This window comes from Alternaria dauci, chromosome 1 (assembly GCF_042100115.1).
Source record: "Alternaria dauci strain A2016 chromosome 1, whole genome shotgun sequence".
In the NCBI taxonomy this organism is placed as follows: Eukaryota; Fungi; Ascomycota; class Dothideomycetes; order Pleosporales; family Pleosporaceae; genus Alternaria; species Alternaria dauci.
The window spans coordinates 1,408,999-1,432,813 of record NC_091272.1 but is presented as its reverse complement, the minus strand read 5'-3'; the positions used below and the strand labels follow the sequence as shown (position 1 = coordinate 1,432,813).

The 23,815-nt window shown below is 52.2% G+C and overlaps 5 protein-coding genes across 5 annotated transcripts; 3 read left to right on the top strand and 2 right to left on the bottom strand.

Moving 5' to 3' along the window:
• Positions 1-12,162: 12,162 nt before the first annotated feature.
• ACET3X_000451 (uncharacterized protein) lies at positions 12,163-13,467 on the bottom strand (the record flags this gene model as incomplete). The annotated part of the gene is made up of 1 exon (XM_069447748.1): positions 12,163-13,467. The coding sequence occupies one exon, from the start codon at positions 13,465-13,467 to the stop codon at positions 12,163-12,165; it is 1,305 nt and encodes a 434-aa protein (XP_069310693.1).
• A 336-nt stretch (positions 13,468-13,803) lies between these two features.
• Positions 13,804-15,864, top strand: ACET3X_000450 (uncharacterized protein; the record flags this gene model as incomplete). The annotated part of the gene is made up of 2 exons (XM_069447747.1): positions 13,804-14,125; positions 14,183-15,864. 2 exons carry the CDS (start codon positions 13,804-13,806, stop codon positions 15,862-15,864), a joined length of 2,004 nt encoding a protein of 667 aa, XP_069310692.1.
• An 863-nt stretch (positions 15,865-16,727) lies between these two features.
• ACET3X_000449 (uncharacterized protein) lies at positions 16,728-18,017 on the top strand (the record flags this gene model as incomplete). The annotated part of the gene is made up of 6 exons (XM_069447746.1): positions 16,728-16,808; positions 16,934-17,074; positions 17,140-17,308; positions 17,358-17,575; positions 17,652-17,792; positions 17,874-18,017. 6 exons carry the CDS (start codon positions 16,728-16,730, stop codon positions 18,015-18,017), a joined length of 894 nt encoding a protein of 297 aa, XP_069310691.1.
• Positions 18,018-19,551: 1,534 nt separating this feature from the next.
• Positions 19,552-20,237, top strand: ACET3X_000448 (uncharacterized protein; the record flags this gene model as incomplete). The annotated part of the gene is made up of 2 exons (XM_069447744.1): positions 19,552-20,063; positions 20,114-20,237. 2 exons carry the CDS (start codon positions 19,552-19,554, stop codon positions 20,235-20,237), a joined length of 636 nt encoding a protein of 211 aa, XP_069310690.1.
• A 1,390-nt stretch (positions 20,238-21,627) lies between these two features.
• Positions 21,628-23,439, bottom strand: ACET3X_000447 (uncharacterized protein; the record flags this gene model as incomplete). The annotated part of the gene is made up of 3 exons (XM_069447743.1): positions 21,628-21,776; positions 21,851-23,108; positions 23,170-23,439. 3 exons carry the CDS (start codon positions 23,437-23,439, stop codon positions 21,628-21,630), a joined length of 1,677 nt encoding a protein of 558 aa, XP_069310689.1.
• Between the last annotated feature and the right edge of the window lie 376 nt (positions 23,440-23,815).

Below are 23,815 nucleotides of genomic sequence, written 5' to 3'. Positions count from 1 at the left end.
GGTCGTACAGATGGACAAAGCCAGCATGCCAGCGAGACTCCGCAACAAGCCATCCCATATACCCGTATTCTATCCACAAGACTGATTTTCGGCCCATGCGCGACTGACGCTAGATGACGCCTACGCCCCGTATACTGGGCAAGAGCTATGGCTCGTGGACACAGTTATCTGAGAAAGGAAAGAATAGGTCTTCCGGACACCTGAAAGGATAAATGACTCTGCAATGCGACAGCGCAAGATCCTTCACTCTATTATACCAGCATCATCATGGTAAATGCATTGGCCCTCTTCATCCGACTGGCCTTATCATGAGACCCAGGCCAGAGATCCAAACAAGACGACAGAGTACTCCACGCGCACAAGGATCAGGAGAGAGTATTTCTTCCACAACAAGAGTGCTAGAGACGGAAATCATCCGTCTTGAATTGTATTAAGAGTACGACCTACTACAAAGGAATCCGTTGCTATATTTTCTTCCCATAGTCTTGGAATATCGAAAACTATGTATGCTTATATATATCATATTGGTATAACTCATCAAAGTGAACTGACCTGTAGGTGCTTGCATACATAGTAAACTTTTAGGCAACTCAAACATGCAGCATGGCTTCTTTCCACCCCAAGTGGCGTAGATGCAATTCTAATATCCATTCCGATACCATCTCACAAGCTCCTCTTTCAAACCTGATTGTGCACATCAATGTGACGGTCCATGGTACATCCAAGTAAAGCTTAAACCTAGTGTTGGCGCGGGCGAAGTTCCAGCCACCCGATAGTGAACTGGCCATCGCAAAACTAACAAACTTAATCGTGCAAATAACGGATCGTGGCTAGTATCAGCCCACCCTACTGTATGGGTTTTTCACTGGTGTGGCATTGGAAATGAGCGGCGCAAACGTTGGTGTCGCAAGCGCCCCGGCCGTGTTCCGAGGGGGGCAGCGGAACAAGGGCGCCGCTACTTGGACGACTCGTATAGCGCTGTTCTAGTGTTTTCTTCGAATCAAAACTGCGGACCTTGGACGGGTGTACCCTTTGGGAAATCGATTCGTGGTCAGGTGATTTACTTGGCGGTTAGAGGGGGGAAGGGTGCGTAGACTCTCTATCTGACTAGAAGACGTGAGGTTCTTCAAACGAGAACACACGTCTGCTCTGACGACGAACAAGCGTGACTCACCAATGCGATACAAACGAGACGTGCGAAATTAAACGCCATCGTGTTGCTGTGCTTGTGGGCAATCATTAAAATAAAACATGTCTGCCGCAAAGGTGTGACATGCACACAGCTACTAATAACTCTACCAACGCTGGCAATGACATGCTGATAAGCAGGCACCGCATGTACCTGCTCAAAGTGACGCCAGGTCGTCCGTCCGTCCCCTAGACCACCCGACATGCGACAAGCGACAAGCGACCCGACAAAGCTCTAGGCAGCTTTCCCCGAAACAAATCCCGTCCCACACCCATCACACTTCATCTCGCGTCACTCCCCCACCGCCAACTCCGGTCCCAATCCAGGTTTCCAGCCCATTCCGAACAAAGACGATCCAAGCCCCGGCCGGCAACATAGCCCCGAAGCAGAATCGGTTGTCGTCGTCTGGCGAGCAGCTGGCGTGTTCACTTTACCCCTTGCACACCAGCCCCGGTTCCCCCATCTAGTATCGAGAAAGACAGGAAAAGATCCACATACACAAGTCTAGTCTTTCTTGTTCACACACCAGGTACCCCACTTGTGCACCCTGGCTCGCAGCATCATACCTGTTACGGCAATCTTCGCGGCCATGGCACGCCAGGCAGGGGTTAGCCCGTCGAACACGGTTTTTCCTGCCAGCTGCCTTTCACAAGCAAGAGGACCTGGGAAGGAAAAGACTGTGGGGCACGTGTTGGCCCGGCTTTTGGCCCCCACGCCGCGCTACGCTAATCGCTAGGTCGGGGCGAGATCCGGGTTCCCGAACGTTGGGTTTAACCGTAGTGTGCGTTGCTGGTGGGCACGCCGTGGTAGGCATAGACGATTTTGTGCATGGTGGATAGTTGTATACGTAGTCAGTGTCTTTGTGTTTAGAGATGTGTTATGGAGGAGTCTAGATGAGAAGAAAAATCCTTCCAATGGTCTCCTACCCTCCAGAGACGGAGACCGAAGCGCTCGTGAATTATGTATTACTAAGGTAGATCAGATTTGAAGACAGGCTCCGAAAAGGCCTATTGCGGTGGAAGGAAAGTAATGTGGGGAAGGACTTCTCCGTTCGCAGTCTCAACTCTTGTCATGTGCGGTCTCATACTTCCTATCCTTATTCACCCTTCTCTTTCCATCCGGTCTCTTCCTCGAGCCCCAGTACCCACCTCCGTCTTCTACATCTTCTCTGCGCTTGCATCTTGGATATGCGTGATCCTCATGTGAGCCCATCGGCCAGATGGGTATGAAGCAGACTTCTTCATCTGCACATGCTCCGCAGTCCTTCCATGTCGTCCAGCGTAGAAACTCAACCAAATCGTCGATAAGTTCAACAGCATGTGAGGCATACACAGACGTGAATGATAAGTGAGACGTAGGCGAGGAGGCGATGGATAGGGCTGTCAGAAGTGTGTCACACAGCCGGTGCGTCACAGCATGCAGGTTGAGATGCGCTAGAGAAGCGAGTGGCTGTGGCGGCGAAGGCAACGTGGGGATGTATTGAGACAAGCAGCGTTGTGTCTCGAGTGTTGCGTTGCGAGTAGAAGAGATGAAAGGACGCAGGAGCGTGGCCAGGTAAAGAGCAAGTGCATCCTTGTCTTGTCGAATATCCTCGTCAGTGTGCAGGTAATGAAGAGGTTTGCTGTACCGCTGCACTACCATGTCGGCTACTGCTTGCCAATCGCGCGGTTCTTCGTCTCCGTTCCAGTCTTTCTGTAGGATCATCTCCGTGACATCGTCTTTGACACGCAAACGATCACTCTCTTTAACGTTTTGTAACCTGGGCATCGTATAGTCGGACTGTACGTCATTATCAAACAAACCCTCGATGTTGGCATAAGCAAAGACGCTAACGAAGTTTTGGAGATCCAACTTGACTCTATCTCCGCCAATCCCTTGGTAGCGCGAGGTGAGAGCCTTGAGGTATTGCCAACCATCTGGGCCCCCTCCAAATGCACCACGGTGCTCGTTTTGAGGTAACGCGATGACATCTTTCCTTTGCAAATGCTTCGTAAAGTCGCAGAGTATGATTTCGAAGCCAGCCTCCATGCGCAGGATACCATCAATCTTGTTTTCCCAGAGAGTTGTCGTTAGATTGCAGAGACCTTCCGCGCGCTGGTATTCACCTCCCATGGGGCTGTCCAGATCAGTGAGATTAAGGAGCAGCATGTCTTGAGTGTCGAGTGTGCCATTGGGAGTTTTCCCAGCGGAGAGACCATCAAGGTATAGTAGGCGAAGATTGTGTTTGGGCGTGTAAGTGTGTAAGTAGCCATACTCGGTGCTTTCTTTCGATTGGTGTAAGCCCAGTGACCGCTGCGAGTCGCTTCTTCTTTTGCTGTGCTTAAGGTCGTAAGCTGATGGACGTTCTCTTGGTTTTCCACGATATCGTCTTTCCGATTCATCTGCTCCATGGTGAGGTCGATCGTTCGGCGGGCCATGCCCTTCTCCTGGTGGCGGTCCTCGACGAGGTCGTGCGAAGATCAGTGCGTGCTCTGGTTCAAACGCCAACCACTCTGTCCCAGTAACCACTTCTTGTTTCGAAGTTCCATGGTAGAGCTGTGTTCCAGCTGGCACTGTGGCGAGGAAGAACGACATTCCATTGTGGTTAAGTGACGAACCCCATTGTCTCATAGACGAATGAACGGCGTTGAAAATGTGGTTTGCATTAGGTGCTTCCGAAGTTTCGATTGTAGCATGCGATATAGGAAGAACGAGAATGGAGAGTAGAAGAACAGTCAAATGCTGGAAATACATTTCGTAGTAGAGACTCTTGAATCCCACCTATAGGTCAGAATGAAGGCAGTTGCTTATTGGCGATTCTCACATAACATACTCTCAAGCAAACGTCCCGGACTATACCGGGTATGAGTTTTTCAGTAGCATACGCGTTCGATATATCACGGCAGTGATTCGTGTCGAGAGTGACGCGGCTTCAAAGAAGTGTTGCGAATGCACGCCGACTTCGGCTCGAGAGATTAGATAAGGCGTCACCGCGTGATTGGCCAGGGAAATATTCATAACCAGGCAGTCATGCTCGCATTTGTTGCCATCAACATGGACACGGATTCGCACGATGACGGCCCTCTGTCTGATGGGCGACAGAAAGATGCACGGCGAATTTTCGCCGTGCGAGGTAGAGGGCTCACAATGGCATCGGCCCGATTGGTACAGAAGACTGAAGCCCGGCTGCATGCAGCCTCGGCAAGACCATTCAGAGGACTGCATGTAGCGCCCTCAGATCGGCGACGTTGGGTTGTAATGACAGCGAAAAATGCACTTCTTCGAGACATATGCTGCGGGGCGGAGTTGGTGTTCCAGATCACAATTTTCTCTTCTTGCACCTTCCTTTGCAGACCAGATGCAGATGTCTGTGCCATCGTGCATCGTCGAGGCGTTAGCTCGCTTGCCTGCAGGCGCAGAAGTCGCTCGAGGTTAGCATCCAGGAACCAGTGCGGCTATTCCGCACATCACGTGCAAATACCGGCCTTTTCCGCCTCAGGCCAGCGCCACAACCTCACTACGGCTTAATAGCTGGCAAAGCGCGGAATTGCGATACTTGGAGCCGTCTGGCAGTGCGTGCGAGTCAACCGGGTCGTTCGATGGTTTAAACAGGTCGCACTGACTCGCTGCCATTATATCCGATGGTAATAGGTGCACTGCGATCTGAAAAGGCGTGTGCCCGCCCAGGAAATGTGGGCACTGGTGGGTATTAGCAGTATCCACGGGGCCTCTGTTCTTGCTCTGGAGATTCGGTGTTTGGAGAGTTGGAGGCCGAGACAAGCGACGATGTCATCGGGCATGGTGTGGTGTGTTGGTCGGGAGCAGTGACATGGACGCGGTTCGTCAAGGGTCGGAGGACTCGCATTGCCTTCCCAAAGCCGTTGATCATCGCCAGGGTCCAACAGGTGCATGGTGGGATCCCTATAATCATGCACAGTTGACAGCTTGGCCAGACTGTTCGATGTTGGATGTGCAGATGAAGGGAGAAGGTGGGAAGCATGCGGACGACGGCCTCTTGGGTGGAAATGACCAGGTCGTCAACGGGCTGTTGAACCCATAGCCAGCCATGGGGATCGCGTGTTTGAGAGCACACGAGCCATGCCGTGTGCGCCGTGCAACAGTCGTCCCGACGAAACGCACACTAAAAAGCAAAGGGCCAGGGCTACATGCGTTTAGCGACCAGGTTAGAACGGATTGTGGGGGCCATGTAAGGGCGCAGACGAGTGCAGACGTGAAGACGTGAGGGTTCGTTGTAGCGCGACCCAGATCGACCCTTCCCAGCAGATAAATAAGCTACTGGAGAAGAGTGGAGCGCGCCAGCCCTCGATCGGGACATGGCCATTCCCATTATTTTCACCGGTGCGACAGGGGCATGATGATAAATCGCCCTAGATCTCCTGCATGAGTTTGACACCTGGACGAGTCGCAAAGCACACCAACCACAGCACACAGCAACCTCGTGGCGGCACAGTCAAACCTCCGACGGTCATGGCCAAGCGAATCCTACTCCCGGCCTGTCATCCATCCGGCCGCCATCCTGCTTGTGCTGTGTGACTTGGACCCTTGTCTTCCATGCCGTCGCCATGCCGCGGCCATGGAAATCGCGTGTTTGGCTGCTTAACAGCCGCATCGAACGGCGCGTTGTCAGGGCCGCAGGATTACCGCCTGGAACATATGCCGTAAGCTCGTACACGCTCAGCTTGTCACTGGTCATGCAACGGGCGCGGTAAACTTCACAAACTATTGGATGTACGGTAGCCGCTTTATTATCTTGTTTGCGCACTAGCGTGGCACAATTGCAAGCGCAGCGTGACGCACCTTTGTCACGAGCAACCACCATGAGTCTGTTTACATCGATGGATGCTCGGAGTCCGCGATGGGGGTCGACCTCATCGTGCATGTATGCCTCTACCGTATGTAAGCTCGCGGGATGGAACCGCTTGGACGCCTTGCTTTCCAACCTGGGAATGCATGTGATGCAATGTGACTGGAAGCCATAGTAACAGCCCTCATCTAACGTAATGTGTCCTATTGATCCATCGGCATGCACGTCTGACTGGAAGCCATATGCATGTCCCAAATTCTTGAAACGGCTTGGCTTGTTGCTGAACCATGACAATAGCCACCATCGCGGAAATAGTGTCCAGCCGCATAGCACCGCCATCTCGTCGGGTGACATGTCTGTCGAGGGCTCGCTGCGAAACAAAAACACTTGCGGCATATCCTCATTTAGCTCGTGGTGGGGCCACCATCGCCCTCGATCGCTGAACATACCATGTTTGCAATCCGATCATTTGCTAGACGGAGCAGAACGCCCGCCAATAATCCTTGTGCGCTGAGCACAGAGATGATTCGCGACGACGATACAGCCACCCTGTCACAGGGTCCTGGTCCACATAAGTGGATGGCAGCGCAAGTCAGCCTTGTTAAGGCAGTAAGGCCTCCCACTAGCGAGCCGGAGTTGCAGACTATTACCCCCGACCATGTCGACATTCTGGCGTGACAATCTATGGTAGGACGGGTGTCGTACCTGCGATGTTGTTGGAGAGTAGCTTGGAAACATGTGGATGACGTAGTCTTTGTTGAAATGATCAGGAAATTGAGAGAACGTGGAGCGTCGTATTGGCTAGGTGTTGGGATGAGCACAATTGTCGCTATTCAACGTCACTCGTCCCAAGCTAGTGTAGGCAACAGCAGCGCCATATGCATCTCTCCACACCAACTCCCAACAAGCGTTCCAACCATGCTGTGTCCTTTTTTGAGTGGCCCAACTGACTCGACTCGATACCTAGGTATACTCTAGTTTGGTAAAACGCCATAGCAATGCAATGATGCAGAAATACTGCGTTGGTAGGGAATAGGAATGCGAATGCAAAAATACAAACAGGGTATCATGAACGAAAGTGAAGTTTTTAGAGTCCTGGCAGCCCGTGGCCTTTCGCTGCCAGCAGGTCTCCAATTTTTCCGCCGTCTGCGTTGCTAGCGAAGGTTTGAGGCCATGGATCGAACCTGGGCAGGAGATGCAGACGCTGTAAACGCTGAAACGATCCTTTCCGGGACGAGACAAGCGACAGGTGTATCAGAAGCACGAGGTCTAGGTGGAGGTTGTTGAAGATTTCCTGGAAGCTTTGAGATGAATCCTCTTGACATGATCTCTCTATCAAAACCGTTAGCCACGTTCAATGGTGTGTGTGGAATGGAGTGCATATTTACCATGTTGTCCACGCGACTGAAGACCCTGTCGCATCCTTCCCAATCGCACAAGACGCCTGGGTTGTGCTTTGCCTCATGTCTTGCCAGGTCCTTCTTACTCGAGAAGCCTCCTCCTGTTGATTGTGGACAGTCGCCATGTCGGCAAAAGAAGGACTTTGTATGTCTCTTGTAGTGCTTCCTCAGATCGCAGCCCCGAGTAAAAACTGCTCTTGAAGTGCATCCTGGAAAGGCACAACTCCATGTACCGTTCTTGTTCGGAATGCCATAGGATCGAAGGTCTGGCGACGAAGGAGAAAGTGATCGCGAGAGGGCTGGTGGTGATCTCTCAGAGGGGACATTGGAGGCAATGCCACATCCTATGGATGACGATGTCGAGTGCGATCTTGACGGTCGGGGTGCGCCAAAGGACTGTGAGAGGAGCGTTGAGTCATGCGCGAGCATTGGGGGAGATGCCATGCCAGAGAAGGACGGGTAAGAGTACGACGTTACTTGAGGTAACGATATTGACGAGGGCTGTGTCGACCAGAGTGCGTGGGGTGGGTACGGGGAGTCCATGACCGATCTGTAGTCTTGTGGTGGTGTGTACATTGCTGGGTGTCCAGGCATGGTCGTCGATGGTCGGTGGGCCATGTGGTGTAAGGGTGGTGAGTACATGATGCTGGGAGGTGATTGACATGTGCTAGAGGGGTACAAGTGACCCATGCCGTCGTCTGGCGCCATGAGCGCTAGTTCTGCTTCGGAAGAAAAGAAAGTCATCATGGGTAAGGCGAGGTGGTGTAGTGGTCGAGAGTAGCTTGCAGTGTTGCGGAAGTATATCAAGAAGGGATATCTGGCGGTCGTTAAATGGCCACAAATCGAAGCCAACGCGGGTTGTATATCATGCAAAGAATAGGCCAGTGCGTCTAAGCGGGAAGTCCAACAGATGGGTGAGAATGGCCAGTCTTAAGGCACAGACCCAAACTCTAGGGATTAGGGTATGGTAAGGCTGCTAGTCCGGGGTGTACAGGATTAGCCCGCGAGCGCACTAGGACTACTCCACAGCGGTAAGGCTGGGGCGTGAGACTCGTCGAAAAAGCGTAGCGGGCAGTGGCGGTGTTGTGATGTCTTGCAGTGCCTGAAACTCCACTCGGCCCTGGAGGACGGCCTGACAACGACCAAGTTGGAAATTCCAAAATGCTGAGTAGACGGCCGGGTGGCATACACTCGTCAACTTTAGACCAGGGGCGCAGACGAAGCTTGCAATGCTCTGCTGAAGGATAGCTGGCTCTGTCGGGTCAGATATCCGACGAGGGAGTAGGTAGTCCCTAGGTAGCTTCTGCCTGTCATGACGGGACATGGATAATTTGGCTAACGCTTGTCGCGCTCGTCCCAGCGAGATACCGTCCCATAGTTCGTGGTCCCAGTTGGGACCAGGTGCATAATCCCTTCACAATTGCGGTGGAGAGCGAGTGAGCCTCGCGGGCCGGCTAGCTAATCCCTGTGGGTGAAGGTACCGCCAACATGGCGACCGCACCGCTCTAGCGCTGGTCTGAGGAATGGCCTACTAGGGCTAGTCTACTGGGAAAGCTTCAATCATTTCGCACTCGCTTGTGAACGACCCTTTCAGGAAATAATGCGATACCCAACCAATGGCTAACTGCGCTTCGGTCGCGCATTTGATGAAATCGTCTCATCTTCAGGCTTGGGCTGACAAGGTGGCATCTCGAGTCCGACACGTTGATGGGTGCTGGGCGCGACCACCACGAAAGCCACACTTTAACTTACGCCCAGTCCCACGGGCTGTTGGACCAACACCAGAGGCGGTAGCAGATGAGGGGCAATGGCGCTCTCCATGGCTCTGGAGATGATGGCCTGCCGATCAATGAGAGGACAGCGACGAAAATGAGTCGCTTACGCCGGCAAAAAAAATGGGTGTAGTGCATGGGGTGTACGCCCCGCGCTACTCTTGGGCCGGGAGCCGTGAGATATTTTTAACCCCTGCAGCATCGAGCCCTGCGAGCAAGATACAATCAAGAATTCGTAGAGCAGGGTCTGAGTAAGCGATGTTTCGAGCGGTCTGTCAAATGGCCCAGTGTCTACAGATAACCCTACTCGGTATTCGCCGGCATTCTTCCTCCGGCAACAACGTCGCACCCTGTGACAAGCGACCTATCCATGGATGTTTGCCAAGACGGCTCCTGACAACAACGGTATGATTACGTTCCGAATCACGACTCGTCCTGGCCAACTAGCTCAGCTGCGTAGCATGCAGTGAGCCTGTTGTTTTCAGAGTGGCTAAAGGGCGAAACATGACCAACGAGCGTGAGGGCTGAAAGGACGGATCCACATGCTGGCCAAAGCCAACGACAGTCCTCGAAGCGCCCGTTATTTCCAAAGCGGTTAAACTTGGTCAGGAAATGCTAGTACATTGGTGTATCTGATCGAGATTCTGGGTGCCGATGAAGAACACCGCGTTATCTTCGGACCGTTGGAGACACGCCACTTGGTCTGAGTGGTGCGTATACACTTCGGAGCAACTCGTGGGATTGCGGACTCAGTGATCTTCTTTCCTAGTGGCGAAGGGTGTCCGACTGTAAAAAGTCACATCGCCCCATCTCAGCACGGATAACGCCCGTGTAATAATGGAATGTCCAGGAGCCATCCGGGCTGTATCGCGAGCAGCAGTCAGCATGCGTTGTCTGGCGCTTCTGCGATCTTCTACTAGATGAACAATCAGTACGCTCGATCAAACAGAGTTGGTTCTGAAGAGCGGCAACGTAGACATTACATGGCTATATGCACTGCCTCTTCCAAGCTAGGTGAAGCTCTGAAAGGTTAAACCGCCTTCGCTGGCGCAGGAGATTCAAGTGTAATGCGTCTCAAAAGGGTTACAAACATCTCTTGGAGTAGATGGCTGTCGCCTTGCTCGACGAGTGCCTTCCATTCTGGTACCCACTTCCCGCCGACTGACTGACGGTCAAAGTCAGGGACTTGCGTTATGCTACACGACCATCTCTTTCCAGTCCTCGAGAAGTTTCTTCGTCACTTGCATAGGTATTCTTGCTGCCTGGTGGTAGGACAACGCAAAAGCAATTGCCGTCAACGGCCGCGCACCAGTGCTGCCTATGATCCTTACGGACCAGCACAAACAGCTCGCACATTAGTTGGCTTGCAGGCGCTCGGAAATGAACTGTCCTCAACAGTGCAATGCGTCATAAGCTGAGCGTACCCAGTATGCATCGGAGTGATGAATCTTCATCATCCACTCACGCTATGCTGTGATTCACAGTGTGAATGGGGGCATCACGCACTAGGGCGTGGCAGATTCGGTATCCAAAAAAGAATGAAATATCATCTCAGTCAAATCCGAGACCCACAAGAGCCACTGGAACGTCGAAAACGGATCCTAGCATCCAGTTGCGACATGCCCCTTCCCCTAAGCAAGGAAAACTGGCTCGAGCTGCCATTCACTGCCATCACTGCCCCAATGACGATAGTCGCTATGACTGATCGAAGAGGCGATGATTTGCATACATGCAAACGAAGGATTCGATCCGTTCTCGGGCTTCCTACCACCACTTTCTTCTCAGAGTCATGCGCGAACGATATCAATATTTCTAGATATGTTCGAGCAGTGCAATATCGGTCCGAAGCCGATCATGAACTGAGTCTAACCTCTTTCAGGATCCGATACGATTGGTCGGGACTGTAAACCTACAAGGGCTATACAACGGTTCTGTATCGGCGCGGTCGGCTTAGGCGACCCCAGAAATGCCGAATATCCTCGTACATTAGGCATCGAGTCTTACCAGTATCGTCCCGCGGGCATCGATGACATGCAACGGGCCTTGGAGGCTTCTCTCAGTAATCAGCAACGGCAATACCCGAAGGCATCTACGGCAGCCGCTGCAGCCACAAAACCATAGCTCGAAACTTGCATATATCCCAGTCCATCATTGACTGCCACAAGCAAGATAACTTTCTGTGCCGCCACTATTGTCTCCAATCTTGATACACAATCGAGATAGCAGAATGTCTTCTGTCCTTGATTCTGGCTGAATCTAAAATTAGGTGTAGCTACACCAACTGAAGATGTCATTTAAACAGCGCGAGTAATCGGAAAGAATGTCGAGGTGAAACGTGGCAGTGTATGTGCCACATAGCCTTCTAATCGCCGACCTACAGATCTGCAATCGCCGACCTGCGGTCCACCAGACGCCGATCCACGGATTCCCCAGCATAAATCTCCACACTGAGTAATGACGCTAGGAATATTTTCCTGCATGGGTCGGCGGGTTCGTAGTCAGACGTCACAGCTGTGTCGTCCCAGTGGACATACCAGAATAACCAGTGATGATGATGTGGGAGGCCTAAGGCGCCGATTGCAAAATCATATGCAGGGTACCTGGACACACCGCCTTGAATCTGTAATTGAAGTACACAAAGCTCTACTTGGAGGCTGTGTTCATACTTCTTTCCAAGACTAAGTTGAGTCAACTTTCCGGCATCCGAGAGACATAGACCATGTGCGAGGCAGACAAAGTGGAGCAAACACGGAGTGGAGTGAGTCTCTATTTTTGGACGACATTAAACACGAAGCAGTCATCAGATAACCATAATCTGAATGATGGCATGATCTAAGGCGAGAAGTGTCTGTAGACTTTAGACAAGGTCTGCTGTGCCAAAGTACTCGACTGCGATCTTCGTTGATACTCAAAGTTGTTCGTTACCCACGGTGAGTGAGCGAGCGACATCTTTAGAATCGCCTTCTCTCGAGGGTTGATGTGGAACTAGGCATGTTATCATCCTGTCGTCGTCCAATCCTTCACCTGTCGGATGTCCATAACTTTCCCATCCGCACCATACCTCCCCTGCGCGTCCCACCAATCCCTCGCGACGCAAGTCTCCGGTCGCCATCTCATCGCTTTTCTCATTCTCTCCTCGCTTTTATCTTCTAGTATGTCTGCAACTAGAAAGCCGACTGCAGGACATGCCATGAAACCGTTTCCGGAGCCTCCGACTGCGACAGTCAGGTGCTGCACATTGGGGTGCTTGTCAATGAGAAAGATACGGTCAGCAGTATCTGCGTCCCAGCACATACGTGCGAAGCTAAAGTCTCTGTCTGCAAACTGTGGCAATGTCTCGGAAAGAAGGAGACGCATACGTGATGCTGCTTCTTTCGGAATTTGTTGGCGTGCGAACGGGACGGAACGCATGTCTCCGTTATCATCGATGACAGGGTTGATGTATCCCGGGTGTTCATCGCAGAGCTTCATCTCATGTCTCTCGACGTCCGGTTCAATGAAGAAACCTCGGTCTACACCATAGAGGACAGGTAGGTTCTGGTATTGCTTTGCTTCTTCGGCGGAGAGTGGGATGTGTGCGAGTGTCCACGCTGTGGGTCGAAGCTGTCGTTTGAAGTCTAGGAGCAGGTCGCTGTTCGCACCAGCTGATAAGATGGTATGCTGAGCCATGTGCTCTACACCATCTGTAGTCCTCGCCCCCAACACTGCATTCTTGTCTGGACTATAAAGTAGCTCGTCAACCCTTCCTTCCATGCTACCAGTGACAAACTGCACGCCCAATCTCACAGCCTCTTTATGCATAGCTCTCAGAGCCCCACTAGCAAACACCCACCCTGCAGCTTCCTTTTTCCAAAAGCCCCTCCAGCCCGGGAAATCACCTTGTAGCACTCCTTTGGGCATTGTCCGTTGGAAGTCATGCTTTGTACTCAAGGCTGTAGGAGTTGTCTTCTTCTCGCTTTTAGCATACTCTCTGCATCGCTCGTATGCTTCGTCGCCCACGGCGGCCATGATAAAACCAGTGTCGTGGTAGAAAGGCGAGAAGAGAGGATCTGTCTTCCATGCTTGCATCGCAAGCTGGGTCAGCCGGTTCCAAAAGAAGTCTTCTTCGGAGTCGGATTCGGACGGTTCGTTGCTCTCTTCAGCAATCTTGTTGAGATCGTTACCAGCAGAGACGGCAGAGGGGAATGGGCTGCCGTCGACGACTTTGATGGAGGTGTGACCCCGACGAGCAAGCTCGAGAGCGATGGAGCATCCCCATGTTCCAGCGCCTACAATGAGGATGTTGCTGTTCGTCTGCGACATGGTGGAGATGTGAGGTGGTGCATGTTAGCTGTGCGGACGCCTCATTGTGTGTGCGTGTGTTATTGCTGGCGCCACCTTCCACTTTGAGACACCCGCGCCGTGGATGGTCTGGCGGAAAAGGCGTCGTCGGCTGACGATGCAGAGCCCGTTCCATGCTCCTGTTCCAACTGTAGCTGCCTGGGCGACTGCGGCACGCAAGATGCTGTGGCCGAGCTGGAGCCGCAAGAACACGTGAGCACGTGAAGATGGGCACGCCATGCCCAAGCGGGCGGGATCCCCGCGGCGAAACTTGCCCGACGTCACTCTCAGGCCAGAGCAACAACTTCACGCGTCTTGATGTTCCGCCTACACCCTCGGATACTGCGCAATGCATGGCGGGTGAATGCAGTCGCCAGAACATGGAGCCAGGCACGACCGGCTGCCACGGCTGCGGCTGCTGGTAAGCAGGCACGTTCTGGAAGCAAAGCCAAGGAGAAATACTGGAACGAGAACAAGCTCGCAACAACCTCCAAATACCCATTGAGCCTGGATGTTGCGGATGCACTACACCCTGACAGAGAAGTCAAAACGAGGAGGAAGAAGACGCGAAATGAAGGCAAAGTGGTGACTCCGGGAGGCGTTCACGTCAGAACACAGCTCGTAAGTCCCCACCTATGTGGTACGTCAGGTCCCGTGTGTATCTTCACACAGCCCAACTGACACGAGTCTCCGCCAGACGACGTACTCAAATATGTCGGCCACACGTTAGACAAGCACAAAGGTTGCGACATCCTCGACATCAACCCCGGCGCCGGGCTCTGGTCGCGAAAGCTGCACAAATACCTCCAACCGCGCAGCCACGTGCTTCTCGAACAACGCCATGACAAATTCAGGGAATTTCTCGACCCTCTCCTCACGGCGCCCGACTCCAAGTACACGCTCGTCGACGGAGATCCGACCGTGCTGCAGACATACCGCGACTTGGTGGCAAATGGCTACTTCCCGCATCAGACTGTGCTGGATGCCGACGATCCCCGGGCACAGGAGCCAAACAACACGCTGCTAGTTACAGGCTTTTTCGTTTGGGATCCGAGACTCCCCGGTCTTGGCTTCGACTCGATGGCGAAACAGCTCGCCTACCGCTTCGCTTCCGCCGCGTGGACAAACGACCTGTTCTATGCCTTTGGACTCGTGCGTACACTCTTCTGGGTGGGGACGGATGATTTCTCTGGTATAATGGCCGACTCTATCAGTGGCTTGCAGAAGACGACTCGTTTCATAGAGATGGCACAGAACACGAGTGTCTTTGTGACCTCAGAGCGCGGCCCACGCAGCAAGGGCAGAGGTTCCTCAGCCCGTGACCCGAGATACGACATAGAGACTACCATAAAAGCTCTGATGAACGGAAGGGCCCGCGGCATAGAGCTTCCACCACACCGACGTGACAAGATTCATGATTTTGCTACAGATATTGAGCAAATTTCCAACGGCACAGGCAGAGTCAGCCATGACGAGATGCAGGATTATCTACACAAACAACAACTAGCGGGCAAGAGCCCCGTTGGCCTCCTTAGCTCAGGCCTTATCGAACATTACGAACAGTTGAGAAGCGTTGCGCAGAAATATCCCGAGTTGGACCTAGAGATCCCACCAAAAATCCCGGGTAAAAAGCAAGCAAGATCATCGGTACCTAACGATCATCCCTTTGCGGCTGGGATAAAAGCTCTCCGCCTCACTATGTCTGCTAACAGGCTTACACACAAAAACAAAGCGCAGGCATCAGCCGTCGCAGATGTCGGCGAAGAAATGTACGAGCTCGAATGCGAGATCCTCGGCATGCAAGATGGCCCTGAGAAGGATTCAGCAATGGCCAAGTTGGCCGAGCTGAATACGAAGTGGAATCAGGACCTCGAAAGTCTAAACTCAAACTACGCCAGGGCGCCCGCAGCGGAGGTCGATGACCGCCTCGCCATACGCTCGTCATCTTCCTTCCACTTGCAATGGGACGCCCGTCCTTTCGAACCCCTCGTGATGCGAAGCGATGAAGTCTGGCCTCAGAATCACCTGTCCCTCATTTCCGCCGAACCCAATCCCAAACCCGTTGCCGAATCCTCCGACTTCTACGAATGGGTAACAGACTTCATTTTCGGACTCTTCTCACATCCCCAGGAGGGTGTCAATCATGCCCTCGACAAGATGCAGCACGGACTGAGCGACATCATAAACGAGTGTCCTTCCTTGAAGGACCCGAAAAAGGGTGGCCGATTGCAAATGGAACATCTCAGGGTGAGGATGCTGACGGATGAGATGATCTTTGAGCTTGTGAGAGCGTACAGGAATTGGCCGTTCAAGGCACCGGATAGTGATAGTACTACTTACTTCAAGAACAAGCATTCGGAATTTGCGTCCATTGGCTAGTTTTTGGAACAATAAAGGGACATGGAAGTCTTTTGGGAAGACATAGTCGAACCTTGGAAGCTACCAACTCTTCTTCCGACAAACCAAGACCATATCGCAATCAAGATATACACGCATAACCTGTGGACGTCAATTGACGTACGAAGGACAAAAGTGTGATGATTTGGAAAGACGAATGTACGCAGCAACTGACTATTGCAATTACATGGCAGGGAAGATGAAGGGCCTCAGAGAAATCGATGTCAGACACAAGGAAGCTCTAAATTTGTTAGCCCCATGCTGCGGCATTCATCGCAAATACACTCCACTCATAGTTATTGATAGATGAAAAGCAAACAAAATGTTCGGCGTAGGCCGTCGCCAACCCCCTCCGCCTCAGGTACCACATAAGCAGGAGGCTTGCATCTGACAGCGTCCACGATCTGGGTGGAGTCGATCTGGCTTTTGTCCGACACATGTGCTGCGGGATGTCTGGTGGCAGTGCCCATCGGAGTTTAAGGGGAACCAAATGATAGTGCTCTGTCGCTGCAGGAATCAATATACGGGGTATGAGGTGTTTTGGACGCGTCATTGAAGTGTCGGACATCCAACGTCGCCGATATGCGACACGGAGCAAAATGACTCGAATGAGGCATTGGCGCTACCTCAAGCATGTATCCCGATGGTATTGGTGGATAGTTCCAAAGAACCTGCGCTTGCGGATGGGACAACAAGAAAAGTAGAAACATAGCCTGTACGGGAGCAGCCGCGCTAGTGGACAAATTAGGACTAGCCAGTTTTTCCTTGCTCAGTGGCTTTGACCTGACCCTCCAGCTACCATCATCACATCACCCCCACTCTCCCGCTTGATCTGGCATAAGAAAATGTCCGGAGCAGACAACAACCCGAGGAAGCGGAAAGCTGAGCCCCGCGAACGGCAAGATGGCGACGAAAAAAGAGCTAAGGTAAGTTCTTTTCTTCGTGCGACTGTCAAAACTCCGACCGTCCTTGCAGTCTTGGCCTTGTAGTTCCATTCTCGTCATGCAGCAGCATCTGCAGTAAGCCTTATCATGCTGACCTAAGGTCTCAGGGCAAAAGAAACTGGGATATGCCCCGTAGGGGTGGGATCCAATCTCGTGCTATCAAGCCCGGTGATGCGGGCATATGGGCAACATGCGCCATGAAGAAGGAAGCAAAATCCGTTTCTGACCTGCGAGATCTGTTCTCAGAGGTTAGAAAGACCTTGATATTGCACTGCGATCGAGCGGCACGGCCGGTGATGCTGACTAGTAGCAGTACGCTACTACGCTGTACGGGACGACCGAGTCCAACGGCACGGCTGCAGAGAACAGCTCTGATTCCGAAGAGCCCGATATTGAAGCTGAGATTAAGAAAGAGCTCGCTGACATTCGTAAGCCGACTACGAAGCCATTGTTCATATCCCTCAAGCTTGATACCCAATGCTGTAAGGATAGCCAGTCATGCTTCTGATAGCTCATACTGACCAATCCGAGTGATGTTCTTCCGGACACGTTCACCTATCGAACCTGTCACCTTTGTTCACAAGATCTGTCAGGACATTGCAAATGGCGCCCAGCCAAAGAATTTACGCTACGTCAAACGACTGACACCCATTACTGCAACCGACAAGGCTACTCCTCAGGGTCTTGAAGCTGTCGCGAAACAAGTCCTCGCACCCCACTTCCATGGTGCAGATCAAGTAGGGAAGAAGGTAAATACAAGCTCCTTCTACCAGACGATGCAGTCTCGTCATACAAAGATCTTTCGCTAATGCGCGCTGACCCAAGTTTGCGATACGCCCATCGATACGCAACAACAAGGAGTTTTTAAGAGATAATGTCATCAAAACAGTCGCAGCTGCGGTCGGCCCGGGGCACAAAGTCGACCTAAAAAATTACGATCTCCTTATTCTTGTGGAGATTTACAAGGTACGGTTCTTCCCCACGTAGTGGTCACGCGTCGCATCTGCACGGTGTGACGAGTTTCTGGCAGTTGCTCACATCTGACAGAACGTCTTGGGCATGAGCGTGGTTGGGCCCGACTTTGAGAAGCTCAAACGTTTCAACATCGAAGAGCTTCGTCAACCATTGTCTTCTGTCAAACCAGAAGCTGAAGATCAGCCGGGAAAGATCGATGAAAGCAATAGCGTCTGAGAAGGAGATGAGCGGATGTAGTGCGTGGGGTAGCAGTCTCACGGCCAGAACGCCCAGCGCGACCTTGTCCACAAACCGAAAGAACCTCCGATCGGGGCCACTATGGCTTGCATTTATGGTTACGTTTGGGATGAAGCACGCGCCTTGTGAAACATCAGAGGAGGTACAACAGCTACCCAGATGCTGCTGACCTGAGACCCGGCGTTCTACTGCGACTCGTCTCCGATCCGTCGGGTGCATATTTTAGGGCTTGCACGGGCCGTCACCATTATGACAGAAGGGCCTCCTCGATGGTGCGGAAGTAGTTGACTGGCCAAGTCCTTGTAACATATTACGCCGGGCAAATGGAAGGCTCATACTGGCCTGACATTGCGCTGATGACAACATTCCACTCTATATCATCACGTGGTCACTTACCGTCCCTCGGGTTTCATCAGCATGTGCTATCGAGAGACGTTAATCGTTGATGTATTCTTCATCCTTCCGCCTGCATAGCCAATCATGGCGCGCGGTAGGCGACATTCTTACCGGACGCCTAACCGCTTGTAGGTGTTCTTAACGAATGGTGACAACGTCAGCCTCGACGCCTCTCGCGTCCTTCTCCGGCTTCGCTAGTCCTATTCGCTCAGAACGAAGGCGCTTGCTTACAAGCTCCATCCACGCATGATTGACTTTTGCTTTTCCGCTAAGCAGGGAATAAACGAGAGGGTAGTCAAGGTGGCTTGTAGGACGATTGGAATTTCTAGACGTGCTACTATGTGTCGATTGTGATGCCAATCGATTTGGCCGAACGAAGGAAATGGTTCCATCAACTGGAATCCGACATACTCGGTCTTGCTCGGTCTGGCGTTACGATGCTTTTGCTTTCCGATGTTCTTCGGAAAACTTATTGTAATCAGATCGACCTTCGTCGTCATGACGAGAAAGGGACACGGTTTGAGGGTTGCTCACGTAGGATCGGGCCGTTCTTAATGCGTGGAAAGTCCCAGATATGCAGCAGTCAACAAGCTCCGAGCCTCCACTTTCGGATCACGCTAACCCTCTCGCCTGAGTCTAGTACATCGCTACCCAACTCTTCATAATGCATCTTCCCCCGCTGGACGTCGCAATCTACCCTCTCAGCAGTATGAGCCGTTTTACGTATGCTCTAAAGCCCACTCGACCCTCTTCTTCATCTTCGTCATCTTCGTCATCCTCATCAGCATCTTCACGCACTGCCGTTACTACACTCGACTTCCCTAGCATACAAAGAGTGATCAGATCAGTGTTCCGGTCCTCGGGAATCACTGTGCAGCAAGTTGAAGTTCTGCAAAGATGCCTCCATCAAGTCTATCTCACAAGGCTGGAAGACGGTAGTTGTTTAGTGCTCAAATGCCCACCACCTTACAACGTGCGACTGCTCCGGCACGAGAAACACTTCCTGGAAACGGAACGCAAGACGCTCGAGACACTACACGAGTACACGAAGATACCCGTTCCTCAACTCATCAAGTATGATGGCCACGGCGGACCGCTCGGTACACCATTTCTCATGATGAGCCACATAGCCGGTCGCAAGCTCTCGGAACTTGCCCCAGATCTTACAGCCAGCGAACGGAGTTCTATCGATCGTACACTAGGTACCCATGTCCGCGCTCTCACCACACTGTCAGCAACTCAATTCGGCATGACACATCGAGTCTTTGCCAAAAACGGCAGCAATTCCTGGCGCGAGGCCTTTCTCGCTCTCCTTGAAGCCGCAATCCGTGACGCGGAAGACATGCTCGTCAACGCACATTCTGAAAGCATACGATTCTGGGTTGGCAAGCACGCGCAATGCCTAGAGGATGTCACTGAGCCGCGTCTTGTGGCCCTGCATGTCTGCGATCCTGACAATGTGCTCATTGATGAGCGCACTAAGCAGGTCACTGGTTTGGTCGGCTTCTCAAACGTCATCTGGGGCGATCCGCTGATGAGCGGCGGTATCTCGGATGGCAGTCAGGCGTTCTTCGCCGGCTTAGGGGACTACCCGGTCAGGACTGCAAGTGCGAAGACCAGAATGCTAATGTGAGTGGTTGTGCGGGTAATTGGGAAGACTGCAGTGCTAACCGGGATAGGTACAAAATTTACAGAGCAACGGTGCGGATTGTCGCACACCACTACCGGCCGCATGACGGCATTGATGAGCTTGGTGCGAGGCGGGAGTTGAGCTGTGCGCTCAATGACCTTGCAGCTCTCTAAAAGGTAGCAGTAGAATGGCCGAGGTTGGCATTGGATTTCTCATCGTGCTTTGCATCAAGCGGGTCAGATGCTGGACGAACATACATGGCGTTACATTGGCGTTCCAAACATATGGGTACTATATTTCTTCTCTGGAAAGAGTTTGGGCTTCAGGACGTAGACCGTTTCTTTCTTGTGCTACGAATGATTGGGCATAGTAAGAGGAGTAGTCGCTGCAGACCATTGACATTGATCGACTGTTTGCGGCCAGGTGTAGCGAGCGGTGTAACGTTGCTGTATGCTACTACTGAACGCCTGGATTTCACACAAAGGGGCGTAAAGTGCAGAGTTTCACCACATTAGATTGCGCATCTTGTAAGCTTACCTAGTACATACTGTACTATGTACACTCTCCACAATACGAATTCTACTCCCCCGTGACGATACTACCATACTGTCAGTTGCCTACGTGTGTCTTTGCTCGTGAAATCGTGCCTGTCGTGTGAGCTAGTAACCGAAGCAGCGGGAAAGTGGATATAGTTGCCGTCTCGACTTTGTCCTCGATGTTGTTACTTCGCCTAATGACGCGACGGTACAGCGACTAGGGTAGGCGAACGTCACGACCCGAAGCAACATCGCGGTGTTGTAAGCCGCTCCACAGTAGAAACATGCATAGACACATGGATAATGTAACGTCCTTCCTTGTTACTCATAAGTGCTGATTTGCGAAATGACCTCGGGAGTCTGTCTGGCAACTGTGCCGTCCTCGGCCTTGGGTCATATGTGCTGACAGCCCATCTAATCTACAAATCCCATACGTGCCATAAATCGTCTACCCTTGCCGATACATGCATGTCCACTGCATACCCAAATCCAGATGCTCCATCTCGCTCACCCCTGTTTCTGGAAACGGGTACTGGTAATCGGTGGAAGCACGCGGCCAATCATTGACGGCGAGACTCGCTAAATGGTGCCGCATTAGGAGTAGCGTGAGGGAGGGGTAGGCGAAGATAGACGACACATGGCGGGCCGAAGTTCTTCGGAGTTGCGAGTCCTGTAGCTTCTCGCTACTTTTGTAGGAGATGGGTATTACTGGTTTAGCGTCAACAAAGTCGGTGACGGTGAGGCTGTGAGCCTTGCAAGGACAGCTTTGTAATCTACGTGAGGAGGTCGTACTCGCCTACCTTTTTCATATAGATTCATTGACTCGCTGGCTTCCTGACATGCGCGGAGTTCGCTTGCGAAGGGTAGCGGTAGGATTCACAGAAGATGGCACTCAATTTTCGAGTACGACAAGGACTTGGTGGTAAGGAAGATAACATACATAGCTTAAGTTACCGCTTCCCGAAACACGATGTTTCGGAGCGAAGCATGATAATGGATGCGCCATACAGTTATAATTCTCAATGGTCTACAGCTTCGCGTCAAGTCGGGTCGAGCCCTTCAACGCATCGTCGATTGTAGACATTGCTTGTACAAGTTTTTCTTCTTGCAACCTCGGTGCGACGACTTGTACGCAGAGCGGTGTTCCAAGGTAGATCGATCGATCGAAGTCAGTCCCTGGAAAAAAAAATGTTAGCCATACAGCAACTCTTTGTGCTTTCAGCACTGGCCAATGAAGCGGCACTACTTACAAAGCTCTCTGTTTGCCTTGTCCCAGCTGCCCAATGGCTTCGTGGCCGTCATCTCTCCCTCCATATCTGCCGCTCCGAATGATCTTACTGGCACAACACCCGCGGGGTAGTCCAACAGCACGAAGGAGCTAGTGTAGCTTACACCATTGTAGCGGTCAATGGGCGGTACCGGATGCGGCGCAACAGGACAGATAAAGGCATCGATCTCGCCATGCTTGTCTTTCCAGATCCGCAAAAACTCCTTTCGTAACTGCTCACGCTTACCGTGGAGCTGCTGGACTTTGGGAAGCTCTATAGGCTTCTTACGCTTGAGCCGTGTGGATAGCCAGGGCGAGAGAGGCTCGTTGAAGGACTCTAGGATATCGAACATTGCGTTTCCGCCCTCGACACCGAAAAGTGCGTTGGCGAGGGATTGGCATTGCGAGAACAGAGGCGTGATGTCCATGTCAACCACCTCAGTTCCGGACTTTTGCAACTTGTCTTTGACTTCGTCTAGAAGGCTCAGGATGGGAGGATGCGGTTCAATGACCCCATCTCTTCTAACGACACCAATCCTCAACTTCTTTCGTGTTGCCGACAGGGAAGACCATGGTGATGGCACAACATCCGGGTCCATTTGCCAAGGTTGTTGTGCTGATACTGCGGAGAAGAAGAGTTCAATGTCGCGCATACTGTGGGCGAGCGGCCCAGCACTGGCTGGAATACCGATTTTCGACGCTCCAGGTAGCATGCCACCCTCTTGACCGGCGTAGGGTATGCGTTCCCAGCTGGGCTTGATACCAAAGGTTCCATCGCACATGGCTGGTATCCTAACACTACCGCCAACATCTGTGCCAACGCCCAGTACCGAGCCGCGCATTGCGACTAATGCTCCTTCTCCCCCTGAACTTCCGCCAGCGGTTACAGCGGTGTTGAGTGGGTTGATGGTGCGCCCAAAGACGTTGTTGTGGGAGTCTAGAGCCATGAGCGTCTGAGGTACATTGGTCTTGCAGTACAAAACTGCTCCGGCGCTCAGCAAGCAATCAACTAGGACCGAGTTCTCTTCCGCTGGCTTGAAGCAAAGAGCCGCGAGGCCGATGGAAGCATCGTAACCACGCACCCTAAAGGTATCTTTGAGAGAGATAGGCACACCATGGAGTGGCCCAAGGGGTGCTTTGCCTGAAGTTAGATGGGCATCGAGTTCTGAAGCCCTCTTCAACGCATCGTCAAAGAAAATCTCCGTAAGGCAGTTTGTGAGTTGATGAGCAATCGTCGCCCTCTGTTCCAACGTCAGACACTGATCGGAGATGACGATTGTGAACTCAGTTAGAAAGACGTACTTTACAGAAGGCTCTCGTCACATCAACGCACGTTAGTTCCCTTGCCTTGATCGCTTCGGCCAGCGCGACAGCATCATATTGTTCGGTAATCTCCAACTCCTTCTTTGTCAGAACCCCAGACTTGCGTGGTATGTCCGTGTAACTCTTGACACCGGCCTCGGGCAAGCTGCTCAGCTTCCACTCTTTTGGTATGCGTCCATCCTGTTCTTCCTTCTTCCGCCTTGATACAGACTGCCAATCGCCCTTGGGTGATGAATTCTCCTGAGACATTGCCGTGTTTGAGAGTGTTGAAGAGCAGCGCCGTGATGTCTTGAAGATGGTGAATGTTAGGTAAGGTAGGAGCCGAGGTATGCCACAAACGGACTAGTGCCTTGAGGGGTAGGGAACGTTGATTGCTGACTTTCAGTGCATCGTCGAACGGGAGGCGTATGAGTGGACGATCCTACGCTAAAGCAGTGCTTTTTCGTTGCGAGCTATACCACATCTTCTTCCCACCCGACAGATTGCGTGCCGCGAAGCATACGCGCGTTTCGACATTGGCCTCGGAACGGCTTCTTTTCAATCACACTCGCCATCAGTAGCACTCTTCTCGTGAAGAGACTTTGACTTCAGGAACAATGTCCTCAGGTACCAAAACCTGATTGCG